This window comes from Bombus affinis, unplaced genomic scaffold, assembly GCF_024516045.1.
Source record: "Bombus affinis isolate iyBomAffi1 unplaced genomic scaffold, iyBomAffi1.2 ctg00001169.1, whole genome shotgun sequence".
NCBI classification, from domain to species: domain Eukaryota; kingdom Metazoa; phylum Arthropoda; class Insecta; order Hymenoptera; family Apidae; genus Bombus; species Bombus affinis.
Window position 1 is genome coordinate 10,957 of NW_026109599.1, and position 15,064 is coordinate 26,020.

General features: G+C 31.9%; 1 protein-coding gene and 1 long non-coding RNA gene across 11 annotated transcripts; one reads left to right on the forward strand and one right to left on the reverse strand.

Moving 5' to 3' along the window:
- Positions 1 to 4,496: 4,496 nt before the first annotated feature.
- On the reverse strand, positions 4,497 to 9,333 carry LOC126928619 (omega-amidase NIT2-like). Of its 10 annotated transcripts, none has more exons than XR_007716856.1 (7): positions 9,319 to 9,333; positions 9,136 to 9,239; positions 8,778 to 9,021; positions 7,536 to 8,492; positions 6,775 to 6,964; positions 6,164 to 6,332; positions 4,497 to 5,884 (listed from the first exon to the last, which is right to left on the reverse strand). XR_007716856.1 is itself a non-coding variant. In XM_050744242.1 (4 exons), exons 2-4 carry the CDS (start codon positions 6,249 to 6,251, stop codon positions 5,408 to 5,410), a joined length of 414 nt encoding a protein of 137 aa, XP_050600199.1. In that variant the 5' UTR covers positions 6,252 to 6,332; positions 6,775 to 7,088; the 3' UTR covers positions 4,497 to 5,407. The 10 variants fall into 10 exon arrangements, 3 of the variants coding, with proteins under 3 accessions (XP_050600199.1, XP_050600201.1, XP_050600200.1); XR_007716855.1 differs by having other exon boundaries at positions 8,763 to 9,021; XR_007716854.1 differs by having other exon boundaries at positions 8,714 to 9,021.
- A 2,546-nt stretch (positions 9,334 to 11,879) lies between these two features.
- On the forward strand, positions 11,880 to 12,487 carry LOC126928617 (uncharacterized). The gene is made up of 2 exons (XR_007716848.1): positions 11,880 to 12,028; positions 12,145 to 12,487. It is a non-coding gene; the product is annotated as an uncharacterized LOC126928617 (long non-coding RNA).
- Positions 12,488 to 15,064: the final 2,577 nt, after the last annotated feature.

The window sequence follows — 15,064 nt, forward strand, 5'->3', positions numbered from 1 at the left end:
TAGTTTCCGCCTAAACTGTTAGAACCACGTAGCACGCACTCTACTCTCGTTTTTTAAACATTCAGGCCATCTGATCGCATGCGACGAGTTTTATGTTAATCCCGACCAATTACAATATCTTTCTCTCGTTTACAAGGGACGACGAGACTGGCAGTTGCGTGCTTTCCAAAGCAAAAGCCGCGATATCTGCATGATAACCTAACGTCAACCGATTTTGTTGTACTATTCTTAAGTGGACTTCGTTTGTACCACTTTCGTAACAAAAATAGAATATCTAGAACACAGCATTCCGTTATGCGATATTGTCAATTTCTAACATCTGAAACATCAGAGATAATTTTTTCCCTACAGTTGTAAATTTGTGTGAAAAATTACGAACGTAAAGGTGTTTGGCGCATGTACAGTTCCCCCCTCCCCCTCCCCCCTCCAACCTTCATTTGCGTAGACATGCTAGAAAGATCCACTTTTCGACGGTGAAACCGTTAGTATTAGTATTAGTGTTATAATATATTTGACTAATGGTTCTCAAATACTAGTTTTGCTAAAGCAATGGTGGAATTGGAGCAATTCCTTCTTCTTTCATTCTTTGAATAACCTGAATTTTCAAATAGTCTAGTGACGATTGATCCGTACAATTAATCGATTTCTTTTTATTACAGAAGTGCAAGAAGTTCCGGTATGAACGCAGATGTTGCAACATCGAATGCCTAAACCCCACAGAAGATCCGATCGAATTTAATGTCACTACCGTCGATGACTCACCCAGAAATGGTTCACTTCAGAACCATAGTCCCATATCTGGAAGCGTCAATCACTATGTGTCACATAGTCATATGTGGACGCTGAGCTTATTGATGGTAATTGTAATATTTTAATTTTTTTTATTCTATATTTTGAAATACTTTGAAATTACTTACTTGCGAATTACTTTGAAAAGTAATTCGCAACGTAATATAAAATAATACTACTGATTTGTGTCTCTTTCAGAATTTTTTCTTAATCTCTTGTTTTTTTCCAGTGCAATCCCTTTTATCGGAAGTTACTTGATTGCTTTATTTCCTATTAGGTGGTGACCTGCTGCTTTCTTGGGGTTTAGGCGACTGATTGCTTCTATGATCTCTGCACAAGTGAAGGGTTCAATAGGAGGGGACATTTATGTTACTATCACGGGGGAATGATCAGAGGAGAGATCAGCCGAGGAATCCAGCTATGAATCTATTGCCCAGGGTGTCCAGGAAGTTGTCAAAGTTGTTAATTGTTATCTGTGTTAGCGTAGTGAATAAACACATTGATGTTCGGTGTTTCAATTATCAGAATTATAATCGATGTTAAATGTATAGAGTGTGAAAAAATTATTTGTTATAGCTGTGGAAGATGGAGATCTGTTAGAGAAAATGGATCATGAAATTGATCTTGAGTATAATTTTCAGACAAAATTTTTTATTGCATCATAAAGTACTCATCACGAGAAACGAAAGTTTCAGAAAACCCATTTTTTTTTTCTTTTTTTTTTTTTGGTTCTATGTATCCAAGGTCGAGAATAAACTATGTGCACGTTTCTTGTATTCGTTTCTTGTATTTTTATGAGGAATTCAGTCTTTTTACGCCACAAGAGTCTCAACGTTTTCGTTTTCACGCCTACGTTACGCTCGTTAAACACGTTCCAACAAGACCATGAATAAGGGTAACAGCTTTAATGTTTTCACATGTGTTAATTTATTATTTTAGACCTTAAATATTTTATTTATAAAATCTTTATTTAAACAAGTTACCATTGTCGCTACAATAAATCAATGAATGAAATCAGTTTAAATTTAAAATATCATTTCATAATTTCTCGTCACTTGTATCTAAAAACAACAAAAAAACGGTGTACCCACATCGTGCGTAGACGGGAAATTAAAACAGTGGAGCTTAATTGAAACACTGATCATATTCCGCGATTGTAAAACAATAATAGAAAATCGTGTTTCTTTCGAAGGGTATGAAATTGTCAGGAGATTATGCCATAAATGAAATTGGAAACTGGCTGGTCAAAGGTATTAAACTCAATTAAACTGAACTGTGTTATATTGTACAAAGGCTAGAGAACTGCTACCAAATATCTGCTAGTTTAAAGGTGTCCCTTATAAATTATAATTATATTTCAAATTCAATCTCCTAATAATAAGTAAATTAATATTTTACCTAAAATCTGTGATATAGATAACAAAAATAAATTCTTTACATTATTCGTTAGTTTGCAATATAATTAGAATATTCTTTATTTTTATTTTCTGGTGTCTTTGTTATTCTTAAAAGATAAACTGCTTATTTACAAATTTAACACTGCATATGCTATTAATAAATCATTTTATATTTAATTTTGCAACCTTCAGTCATTGTTAAAACTTGTTGACAATACTGTCGGTTAATAGAAATTTCTAAAATCCCCTTGTTTCTATTCGATTAAAGGGTATATTGCAGAAACTATGTTAGCTACAGTGTTAGCTACAAATCACCTGTGTCACTCCGTTAAACTTATACACAATAGTATTGTTTCTTGTTTTCATTTAAAATAAAATATGTTATTGTAGGAATGAAGCAGAATGTTCAAATAATTGAAACAACTTTTTGTCCTATAACTAGTGCCTTTCATTTTAAAAATTAAAAAATTTTTAATCAACGATATTTGGAAGTTTCGATCTAAAATGACCAGGAATTGAAACAGAAAATATTTTGATGCCAATAAATACATATTCTTCACACATAAAACAAATATGAAAACAAAAATCGATGTATATGAATGAATTTTGAAATGGGGAGGAATTATATGATTATACCCATTCTCTGTTGCGTTTAATTGTTTCAATTGATGTCTCATGAGAATTTTCATCGAATTTTTTAGAGATCCTGGCTGTAAGGTCTTTTTAAAATTATAAGAACAGATTCAAACTATAACATTTGAAAACTTGTGCTTACAAAACTTACTTGTTTCTCATAATTATTTAAATGAATCTATTCGGCATTTTGAGTGACCGTCCCTTTATGGCTCGGACGGCACCTCTCCTTCCTTTGGGAAATTCCGAATTATCTGTCCTCCCCGAGCTGCAAACCTGATGACTTAGACAGTAGGGAAAAACATCAGGGAAAACCTCTGGCTAGAAAAGTACGATAGACGAACAAAATTTAACGGCTGATGGGGAGTATCAACAACATACAAGGACAATCATCAACAAAGTGTCGTACCGTGCGGGTGAAATACTGGAGTTTCAATAAGATCTTATAACCATCGAGTTCAGAACATCAAACTTTGTTTGCATAAAGCAAGTGTAAACAAAGTGTCAAATTACACTAACACTCGATCTATTAAATCCGTTCCACCTTGAGCGTTAATTCATTCGAGGTTCGTGGTATCGATCGATCGGTCGGACGTGCCCGCTGGCTCTTTAGTTGATGATTTGTAACAGAATCCTTGCATTAACACAGATTCTCAGAACACACAACTTCACCCAACAGATATCGATTACAGTCAGTTGTCACTAACAATGCTTTTATCAACAATTTCTTTACCTGTTGATCCTCTGGAAGTTTTAACTATATTATATTCTCTAGGAACAGTAAGATTTTAATGATATAACTTTACTAATGAGATCTTAATGTCATAAACGGTATCGAAACTTCTTAATTAATGTCGTTATCGAAGAAGAGACTCGTAATCTTCTCAAACGAAGAGCACTTGATGTTTACAAGTAGAACTCGATATCTTAGTTTCTTAAAATGTGTTTCTGTGTTTACTTTCTAAATGTAAACTTTATTCAAAACGAGCCGTTCATTCGTTACAGGCCGTTAATAAAATTGCACTTTGCACAAAGGAATTGCCGTTAATAATTTAAGATTCTCTGCTCGTCGTACAGGGTATATATCGTAATTATTCACGACGATCGTAACGTTTAAGTCCAATTCGAGCTTAAAATCCCACGTGAGCTATACTACCACAATAGCCTGAATTTCTATTTGTTCGTTTACTGCCTGTTCGTACTCGGAGCATCCGTTGTAAATTACAGCAAAATCTTCTAATGTGTTCCAGAATATGTCTTCATGGAATTTTAATAATTTATTAAATCTATAGATAACAAATGTAAAACTTACTAATTTATAATTAATATAAAATAAGAGAGCACGAAACTTCCTATTTTATGGACATATTAAATATTTGTAAAAAATTCTGTATCATTAGTATCACTTTAATTACTTTAAAGGATATAATCCCATAAAGCCGTGACCCCTGAAAGAATCGATGTTCACGCGTGACAAATTGGCGTCGTATGAAAGTTCCGGTATGAACGTTACTAGAGCTGATACCAGCTAGGGGCACAGGTATATGTTCTGGGTTCATTATATATTTATAAAGGGCTGCCGACTCAACGAGTGGTCCGGGTAAATTTAAATTGTAAATAGACAGAGATTTCAAGTAAAAGCCTGGATAAGAGCGGATATGGTATGAGAGTCTGTGGTGGAAAGAGGAACAGGCTGCTTTTATTTGTAAAGTTTGAATTTCCTCGATATCGAAGGTGTTTAAGCCGCAAGTGTGTTTCATGTTAATCGTTCGTGTTAATTCATTCGAGACCGAGATTTTATTGTAATACGATTCCTGGGTGTCAGTACGATCTGAATGTTTTGTTAGAATGATACTGTGCTTTTCTCTCTCTGGAATATTCTTTTCATATTTTAATTTTAAGTCGATGACAATCTTAAATTTTATGCCTCATGTTTTTAAAATATAAAATTATATACTATGTTATACTATAATATATTATGTACAGTTATATATATTATGCCTACTGATTGATATGAATTTCTTTCGGTCTCGAATGCGTTAAAACGGAGCGCAAAGAAGTCGAAATTACTTATTGTAATTGGTAAAACATCGTGAAAGGCAGACAGATACAAGAAAGAAGTTAAACTATAAATTATATTTGCGACATTGTTATGTTTTTGCTTTCTTTAAGCCTTTCATCAAGACAGCCGATCTATAAATATTAATCGACCAATTTCTCTAAGCTTGTAACTTCAAATTAATGTTTATATATATAAAGAGTTACGTATTAATCTATCTAAATATTTAAAAAGATGTTTAATGTTATAAATGATGGATATTAAAGATGTTCAAAAGAACGTAGTCTTCGCGTGTTCTTTATCATATCCCTGATCAAAGACATTCCAATATTATTACAATATCCAATTACATATTGATACACAAGATATACAGATTATTATTTATAACATTTTGGTTTTCTTAATTGAGTTATTCATTTAGTACAAATGATAAGTAATTAGTAATAAGTCATAAAAAAAAAAAAAAAAAAAAAAAAACGGTATTGTAGTAGAAATATTATAAGAAAACATTTTCTGTTTCAGTGTAGAGTTACTCCTTTTTATAGACAGTGTCGTACAAATCCGTACGTCTTTGAGAAAATGTAGGTATCTGAGCCCTTACTTCCTCAACAACTTTCAAATCTGAGAGAAAAGAAAAACATACGAAGTAATAAGTAATGCTTGCTAATAAATTCAACAAATACAGAGGGAGCCGGCAAAATCGATGAACCAACGAGACTAAAAGTTAATTACATCATGGATTTCTCGCTTTTAATGTTAAGCTGGAAATTACCGATATCGGTGACCACCATATTTTCCTGAGTTTCCAAATCATAAAGGATTTTCTCCCAGGGATTTGTCAACTGTGTATGTCCCCATGCGACATAACTTGCTGAAGGAACACGAGCCGGTGATATACAGGCGACGTATAATTGATTGTCATTCGCTCTGGAACGCTGAAGTAATGACCAGTGCAGTGGTCCAGTGGTCATATTGAATGCCGCCGGATATATCAGCATTTGGCAACCTAACACAGAGAAATGGGAAATACGAGACCACTGAATTTTAGTTAACTTTGTAGCTGCACAGTCCATATTCCATAATTTATGAATATGCGAGAACAGTCCTCTTGTCGTGCTTCTAATTCTTTTATTTATTTCATTTTCAGCGAATATACTGGTTTTTTAAATTAAGCTCCTTTTTATACAGAGTTACAGATTATATTGATTATATTTTATATAGAATATATTTAAGAAAGATAGTTACTTTCATGCTAGTTAAGTATTGTTCGATTAAGCTACTGTACCTTTGTTCCGATAAATGCGTGCCATTTCCTCGAATCTGATATCATAGCAAATGCCAATACCTATTTTGCAGCCCTTCACATCAAACATTGTTAGGGAATTACCAGGACTGAGTGAATCACTCTCTCGGAAAGTAATCTTGTTGGGAATGTCGATGTCGAATAGATGTACCTAATAACATAAAAATATAGTTGCTAACTCTATTGCTGTAACTTTTGTAATTTAACATCAATGTTACGAACTTCTAAACTTTAATTGTTTTTTATTTAATAACTGACAGCGTTTTTATCACTTTCTTTTATTAAAAAGTTTTATCATTTAATAATATTTGAGAAGGAATATTTTTTAAGAAAAAATAAGTTTTTTCCTATGTGAAAAATTTATATTACAAAACAAATATATTGTACAAAAATTTATATATTATATTACGACAAAAATGTATGTTTCTCGTATCAAAACGTATTTTATAAACCTATAACATATTTTTTAAATTATAGAATTGGTTATAGTACACGTATGTACATATGCATATTCCTAAATTATTCCTAGATAGAGTCACTTTCTCCACCCCAATATTTTCAATTTCAAAGCCACATGGAGGTATATTATTTACCTTCCGGTGTTTTGCTATCAAAGTTCCATCGGGACCCCAAATAGTACAGGTATTGTACAATTTATCGCCCTCTATTTCAGGTATCGTACCACCAACTACATAAATGCTGTTTTCCTTAGCTGCCTTCGATAAAGCAACGCTCGTTTCACCGTTTCATCAGGAATACTCTCGGCGTATTTTGGAAACTATTCTGCATTGCAATATTTCAATTAATGAAAAATAACTGTCCTTTGTTCCAACCATAAATTAGGTTGAAATGTTTGTCAATTTTTTATTTTTTAAATTATTAAAATAACTAAATTTTATATTTAGATTTACTTAAATATATAATTACTTAGATAATAGTACATATAATAAATTGTTTCTACAGGTTCAAGATGAAAAATGAATATTTAGAAATGTTTAATTACAATCATGCTATTTGGGTCAGTACCAGTGACTTGTTACTTAACGACTTTGCTAGTACTTTTTGAAACATAAAGTTAGATTTTAACTAACTTTAATTTTTAACTATTATAGGTGGAATTATAAATACAAAATAATTGATAATACTAGTTTATAAGTATCTAATTATTAGTATCTTAAAAAATATATTTATACAAAAATCACGATAATCATAAAAATGGGGAAATTCTATATTCTCGAGTCAATTCACAATCTTTATGGAAGTATGAACGTTAAGGTAATTTGTCTACTTTTACTTTTTTCTATATAGTTGTTATACATATAATAAATTATTAGAAAAAGAAACAAATTATTACGTATTCCATATGGTGAATTAAAGCATTCAGGAAGAGCGATAATATCAGCATTATGCTCTTTCGCGCTTGAAATGTAGGAAACTGCCCGCTCTACATTTTTGCTTTTTACTTCATTTACTTGAAGTTGTACCAACGCCAAGCGAAATGCTAAAATGTTGGAAAAGTTAAATACACTCGGTTATATATTTCCCATACTTTTTATTTATAAATACTTTATACATAGTGAATACTTACTCGACATCGTTCGCACTACTTGTTTAACGATGTTCGTAAGTATCATAATGTTCTTTGAGGTTATGTATGGTATTACTCGATATCAACATTACGTAAGCAATACGCGGGGATTTTTAATAATTATTGATAAAGTTTAGGACATTAACTTTGATGTAATTGTAAACATTATTACATATTATAATTAAATGTAATTTTCAGTTAAGGGTAAGAAAAGAAATATACTTTTGTAAAAATACACTTTATTATAAAATCTGTATAAATAAAATTGTACAATTTATCTTGAAAGTAAAATGACCGAATACGTTCCTGGAAAATATTACTGCCTACTAAATGATCGAGATCTTGATCTTTCTCGTCGTCTCGTTTTTTACTTGATCTTTCAGACGAGCAATCGTACTTCTTACGTTTCTTTGACTTCTTCAATCTTTTTAATTTATAAGAATCATTACTATTAGAGTTACTTCTTTCTCTCCGTCTCTTCTTTTCAGAATCACTATCGCTGTCATCATTAGATTCGGAGCGCCTTTTTCGTCTTTCTGATTTTTTATCCCCCACTTTATCATACTTGCTCTTATTGTGCATCGTACTTCCGATTTTCTTTCTTTTATTACTACTTTTGTTCTTCACCGTCTTCGGGGTCAGGGGACATTGATCTTTTTCTATCCATCTTTTGCTTGAGTCCCTTGGATTCCTTGTCCTTATATTCCTCATACTTTTTTGTATCTGAAATTAACCCCATAAAATACTGAAATCTAAAACCTCTACATTTATCATATTTTATATAAAGATAGAAGGGACCTTTAAAAAATTGCATGCAACAACACACTTACAGGTACTCTTGAATTAGTTTTTCTACATGTCCGATTATGTCTTTATATGTATATGTCAATTCAAATTTATTTTCTTAAATGTCCCTTAATGAAAAACTAACACTTCATATTAACTTTGAACTTTTGAGTTCTTAGAATATTCTGATTTAGTCACTGGCTGTACCATAAATTCATTTACAGATATTATATTTCCACCAAGAGCTAGTTTTATTATGAGCCTTCCTGCATCATCATCGAATCCTTCTATTTGACCATAATTATTACTTTGTTCTCCAGCTATAATTTTCACAAATGTTCCTTTCTCGATTTTAACTTCTTCCTCTTCTTTTTTGAAATCTGTATTTTTCTTCTGCAATGCTACTTTGTCTGCTCCAAGACCCATACCTTTTGGTCGTAATTCTGGTATGACAGCTGCTACTAATCTGTAATAGTTAGAATAAACGATTGTGAAATAAAAAATGATGTTCTCTGTTTACTTTCCAATAAGTGATGTATTAAATACATATAATTAATTTAATCCAGAGTAAAATTCATACTTTTCATTTCAACCAATTCCCTTTCCTGGTTGCCATCCCATTCCCCTTAACATTGCTACACCAAAAGCATCAATAGGAATTTTTTCATAATCTTCTAACGTAGACTGAAAAATACAAAACGATATTTATAATATGCAAATGTAATACATCTGTGCATTGCACATCAATATGTTGATAACGTACCTGTTCTTTGCCTCTTAATGATTCATCTTCTACTAAAGGTAAAGTTAAATCATTTGTTTTAGTTTCATATTTATTCTTTGACTTAAGTTCCCCAATGATTTCTTTAGTCGCTTGCTCTTCTAAAGTAACAACTTTATTTTCACTATCTTCAACTGGCTCTTTCTTTATTGATATTATTGGCGATGTTTTTCCATTAGATAGCTTTGATTTTGCCTCGTTAACACTAGCGTCTCCTACCTTTTCCTTATCTGCCTTCGGAAGGAAAATGTCTGCATCTATTTTATTAAGAATTCTATCATGCCAGGTTTTTGAACCTAGTAATGGAATAATTAGAGGTTCATCTTTTTTTTCTTCCTCATTGAAATAAAAAAATTGTTTTCAAATATATATATTCCGCTATTGGTGATTTTTATAGGTTAGGTTGAGGTTATATGTTTCTTGATTATAAATTTTACTTTTTGAACTCACCCTATTACTTTAATACCTTTCTCATCAAGGCATTCAATGTAATCAACTTTCTTTTTTTCTTGTGGAATAGCATTTTTTAACACAGGTTTCTTAATAGATTTCGCAAAACCGAAGGAAATCTTCTTTCCTTCTTCTGCCATTTATTTGTTATTTTAACACTGACTTATAGATCAATACACATGTATATACTAGACATAAAGATTGATGTCACTTGAATCTACGTACATGAATCTGATATCTTATTATACTTTATTAATCTACTCAAAATTACTTGCACATTACTAAAATTTCATTCCGACAATGTATCAAGCGTCTGAATAAGTGACATTAAAGTAAACATATATCAAAGAGGAAATAAGAAGAACTGACGCCTATGGTTTTCTATGTTACAGAGCTAGTGCTGCATCATACGGCCAAATGCCGAAGGTGGCTTATGCTAGTATATACCTGCCTATACGTTTCAATGAGAAAATCGATATTATGTGTTCATGTGAAAATTCACATTTCCCTAGGAGCTGTATTTTGATAGATTTAAGCTTCTAATGGAGCATTTTAAACGTATAGAGTATACTATGAAGTAGATAGTAGTGCGGATCATTTTATATTCATAGAAAGTTTGAATGTATAGAAATGTACAAAATGCTCATGATATGCAAAAATATGCAAAATATTCAAAGTAAACCAATCATCAAAAAGTTTAGAAGGTGAAACAAATTTCTTTAATAACACCTAGATTAATTTTTATTTGTTAACAATCCCATATATAACCATAGCTTTCGCCCGGCGCATATACGCGCCCATACATGCGTTAATAAGATAAAAGGAAATAAAAGACAGATTATCGATAAAATACACTAACACATATGTAATACGTGGAGATATTACCACTCAGATTACACATATTATATATTATAAGGGAAGATGTATACCACGTATACATATATGTAGAACGAACATTTCAAACTTGTTTATAACGCGTGCGCACACATACATGCACGCACACGAACAATTTTTCGAACGATAATTATATTAATAATTTATAACCATTTATATTTTTATATTTTTATATTTTTATATTTTTATATTTTTATATGATAAGCATTTATATTTTTTAAAATATGTTCTTATGGCATACATATTTATTCCACGCTTCATATCTATCCACATCCGTAACTGTAGGTGACATTGTTTTTTAACAATTTTGCTATTATTTCATAATTCTTTAATTCATATTTCAAAGTCGTAACAGATGTTTCTTTTTTTTTTTTTTTTTTTCAAGTTTTTCCCATATTGGACTTATTTCGAGCAGCCATGCTTGCTTACAAAGCAATTTTATATCCACGCAAGAATATTTTTCAGTAGATTTTATTATGTGGTTTACAATATCCATATTCTCTAATAACTGGTTGCTAAGGTATAATTTGAACATACCAAGTCGAGTAACTTCATTTGGTAATGATACGTATATTTTCTTTTCAAGGCATCTGCGTAAAGCTGCATCAATGTCCCTAATAATATATTTACAATAAATATTATTGTTCTGTTATATTAATAATAACAAAGGAATATTCCGCACAACACAATAATTAAGATTAAGATAATGAATAATTATGATATTAAGATATTTTCTACTTAGAAAACATTGAAATAGCGTGATATACATAGCAAGGGCAATTAGTTGCAGCCAAAAGAACTACATTAGAATTTTCGTTAGATACTAATCCATCCAATCTAGAAAGAAGTTCTGATCTGAATCTCTTTGCAGGTTCAGACAATGTACAGTTTACTCCTTTATTTGTGCCTATCCAGTCAATCTCGTCGATAAAAATAATTGTAGGCGAAAAATTATAGGCAAGTTCAAATAAAACCTGTTCAGTTTAACAAATGTATTAATGTAACTATTCTATTTATATATGATTATTATTATATATGATATATTCCAGAATCTCTTCTTCATAGACAAAGGAAATCAACTTACACGGATATACTTCTCGGAATCACCTCTCCATTTGCTCACCAATGAGCTGGCCGTTATGTTAAAAAAGGTGCATTGACATTCCAGGGAGAAAATGGGCCTTTAAAAAAGATAAGGTACTTGAGGAGATACACAATGGCCTCCTTAATAGCAGATTTACATTCCTCTAGGCCTACGATGTTGTCCCAATATACATTTAATTTTGTCAGTATGATTTCCTACGACAATACAAAGATGAAATGGCGCATAATCTCCGTATTAATTTCCGTAAGTGTTATGTAATTCGTTATTTAAAGCTTTACTGAAATCAGTATTTACAATACGTATATTAATCGAAAATAACTTACGCATGAAATGTCTTCAATAATCTTCCATAATTCCAGATTGTCTATATAAAGCTTCTGAGCCTATTTTGATATCTTTGATTGCGTGGATTGTTCCATTAAGATGTTAAATAGCTCTCCTCTTCTGATGAAGATTCATCGCTTTCATTGGCGAAAATTGATGTCACTGTCATTGCGAGATTAATATCATCCGTAGCATCACCCCTCATCTTCTGTTGTGCATTCCTCCCTTTCACAGACCCAGATACAGACTCACTTCTCGTTTGTTTGCTAACAGATTTGACACGTTTTACTACTTCTTCAAAGATTGAATGATATTGTAATCGATACGTTGAATACGTTGAGAACGTTGAATAGTGTTAAATAATTTAAATTCTTACACTTTGTTCGCATTTGTCATTTCCCTCGTCTTTATTTCCTTTTCAGTTATTTTCTTGCACAATATAGGATATTTTTGGAATTTCATCTTGTAATAATTTTCATATTCTGTAAGAATAATTTCCAAATCGACGTTGTCGCAGACTCGATATTTCCGAGGTAGACGAGCTTCCCGGATTAATACATCGCTAATGTCTACATATCTAAAAAATATAATTTTTAATTCATTGAACAAATTTTATGCTATGAGTACACACTATACGATAATCATCAATTAACTGTTTTATTTCTAGGTAAGACAGACAAAAAGAATGTACTGTCTATTTATTATTATATAAATCCTCGGCGATAATTTTTTGCCTTCTGCCTTTTAATTTCTAATTTTTAAAGTTTGAATTTAAATATATTTTCATTTATAACTAGTTAATCTACGTTATCGATTGAGTTACTCTATAACTACTGAGTTACCGATGTCGATTTTCAAATTTTGGTTCCTTCCCCTCTTTCCGCACTAATTTCTATTTCGATTGGTCGCCGATATTATTCGAAAAAATTACAACTAAGAAGATATCTAAATATATACACATAATATAAATATATAAACATAATTTTGTTATCTACTATCTTGATACGTGCAAAGATAAATCTTAATGATATATAATACAGCGTAAATGGTTATAAATAATTAATTATTGACAATAATTATAAGAATTATCGAAAGAAAAAATCATAGATACTATGTGCGAGTGTAAAATATCACAAAAAATGAACAACAATTGTGAAAAACGCAATATGGCAAATCAATGACAAAACACACTCATGACTGTCATGGAAGTTCCAAAGTCTTTTCGCAAATTATGAGATATCTTATTTGTGGTACCTTGCAGCGATAAATCACCGTTCATTGTAATAGTTTTAAATGTGATAATGATATCCTTGTATTGACTATCGTTTTTCGATAGTTACGAGAATTTTCGTTTATTACTTTGAGACAATCCGTCACTTCCTTTCTCTTATAAAGTTTCCCTTCAACTCCGTTGAAAACTGAGCATCAAACAGGAGACGAACGATTTGTTGTCATGGCAATGTTAGTTCACACGTAAGCAGGGTGCGAATATAATGATGGAATAGTCGAATCCTGTCTACTGTATAGTAAGATGGATGCGACATGGAAATAGAAAGAGAAGGCTGTATATAAGCATTTTCTGTCCTTGTTTAATCAGGCATGCACACTAGTGGACACTGACGGCGCTCGTTTACCGTTGTTACACATTTCCGGTACAAGTACGCGGGCATTAGAGAAGGACGGAACGGTCTCTCTCTTTACCCCTATATCGCGTTTTTAGTTCGCTCACGCGCTCTGTACTTATATCTATTACATTTCCACCATAAGCAGCGGCCGTGCAGTGACTTACAAAAGTTTCGAACTCGCGGACGTTTAATCACGTTCCCTACTCCGAAGGGGTAAGTACAAAGTTGCTCGTCTCAGTACTCTTGTTAGAAGTTTTATCATCTTTTTCATTTCGTGGCTACAAGTTTCCCAGGAAATTCTTATCGTTTTACAAGGGCTGTGGGACACAGTGACGTCAGCTATCGATCATATACGCGAATTTGTTGTAAATTAATTAGGAGAATATCTGGAGTTGTTTATCGTTGCCAGCTGTAAAATATTAGAATTTTTCATTCATAATTGTCATATTTTCGACTCTTCCGTTGCCAAGACCATCTTGAAAGATTTTTGGTATGTTCCATCACCCTTGTTAAAAGTGTGCCCATTGGTTAGCTATATTGATTTTAAAAACCAATACGTATATCAAGTTTATTATTTAACAGAAACAAAGAAATTCGTTTTATTAACGAATTTTCGATGTTTCTTCTCAATTTCCTTTAGCATCGAACGAAGAACATTATTTGATCAAACGTTTCATCGTTCAGATTATATTTCGTTTAAAAAGATTGAAATTGATATTGAGATAAAATCAAAAAGTATCCGTTGTTCTCGAACATTCTAGTATTCCTTCGCCGCCCGGGAGAAAGACAGGTATGAAGAAAGAGGATATTTTTTTTTATTAACTTTTTAATATTGATATTTCGACAAATATTGACGTGTGCAGTGAGAAAATCGAGTGAAATTTTCAATAATATCGTTTTAATAATTTGTGAAACGAATTAGTTTGGTTTTTTCCATTTTTATTAGTTTCCGTCAGTGCTGATTGACGCGCCACTCCAGTTTCCATTTCCGTTTCTCGAAATTTCCTACGTCCTTGGTCTTTGGGACTCTTTGCCCAGGTAACTGCATTGCTTCTGGGTACGTCTCACCGTTCGGGTCTCTCGAGCTTTCGGTGTCAGTTGTTACCGTTGAAGGAAGAGAAGCTAGTGACGGATATTATCGGATAAATCGTTTATTCTGGAAAAGTTCGAGTAAGTTCGTTCTGTTTGAATAAATCAAGACATAGATCAATTTTTATCGTATCATCGTGATTCGCCATGTCGTACGTTTGGTTTCGGGATACCATATGTTTTTAATTTGGTACTTTTAATTTGACATTTTACGCCTATAATCGTGACAGGAAGATACTTT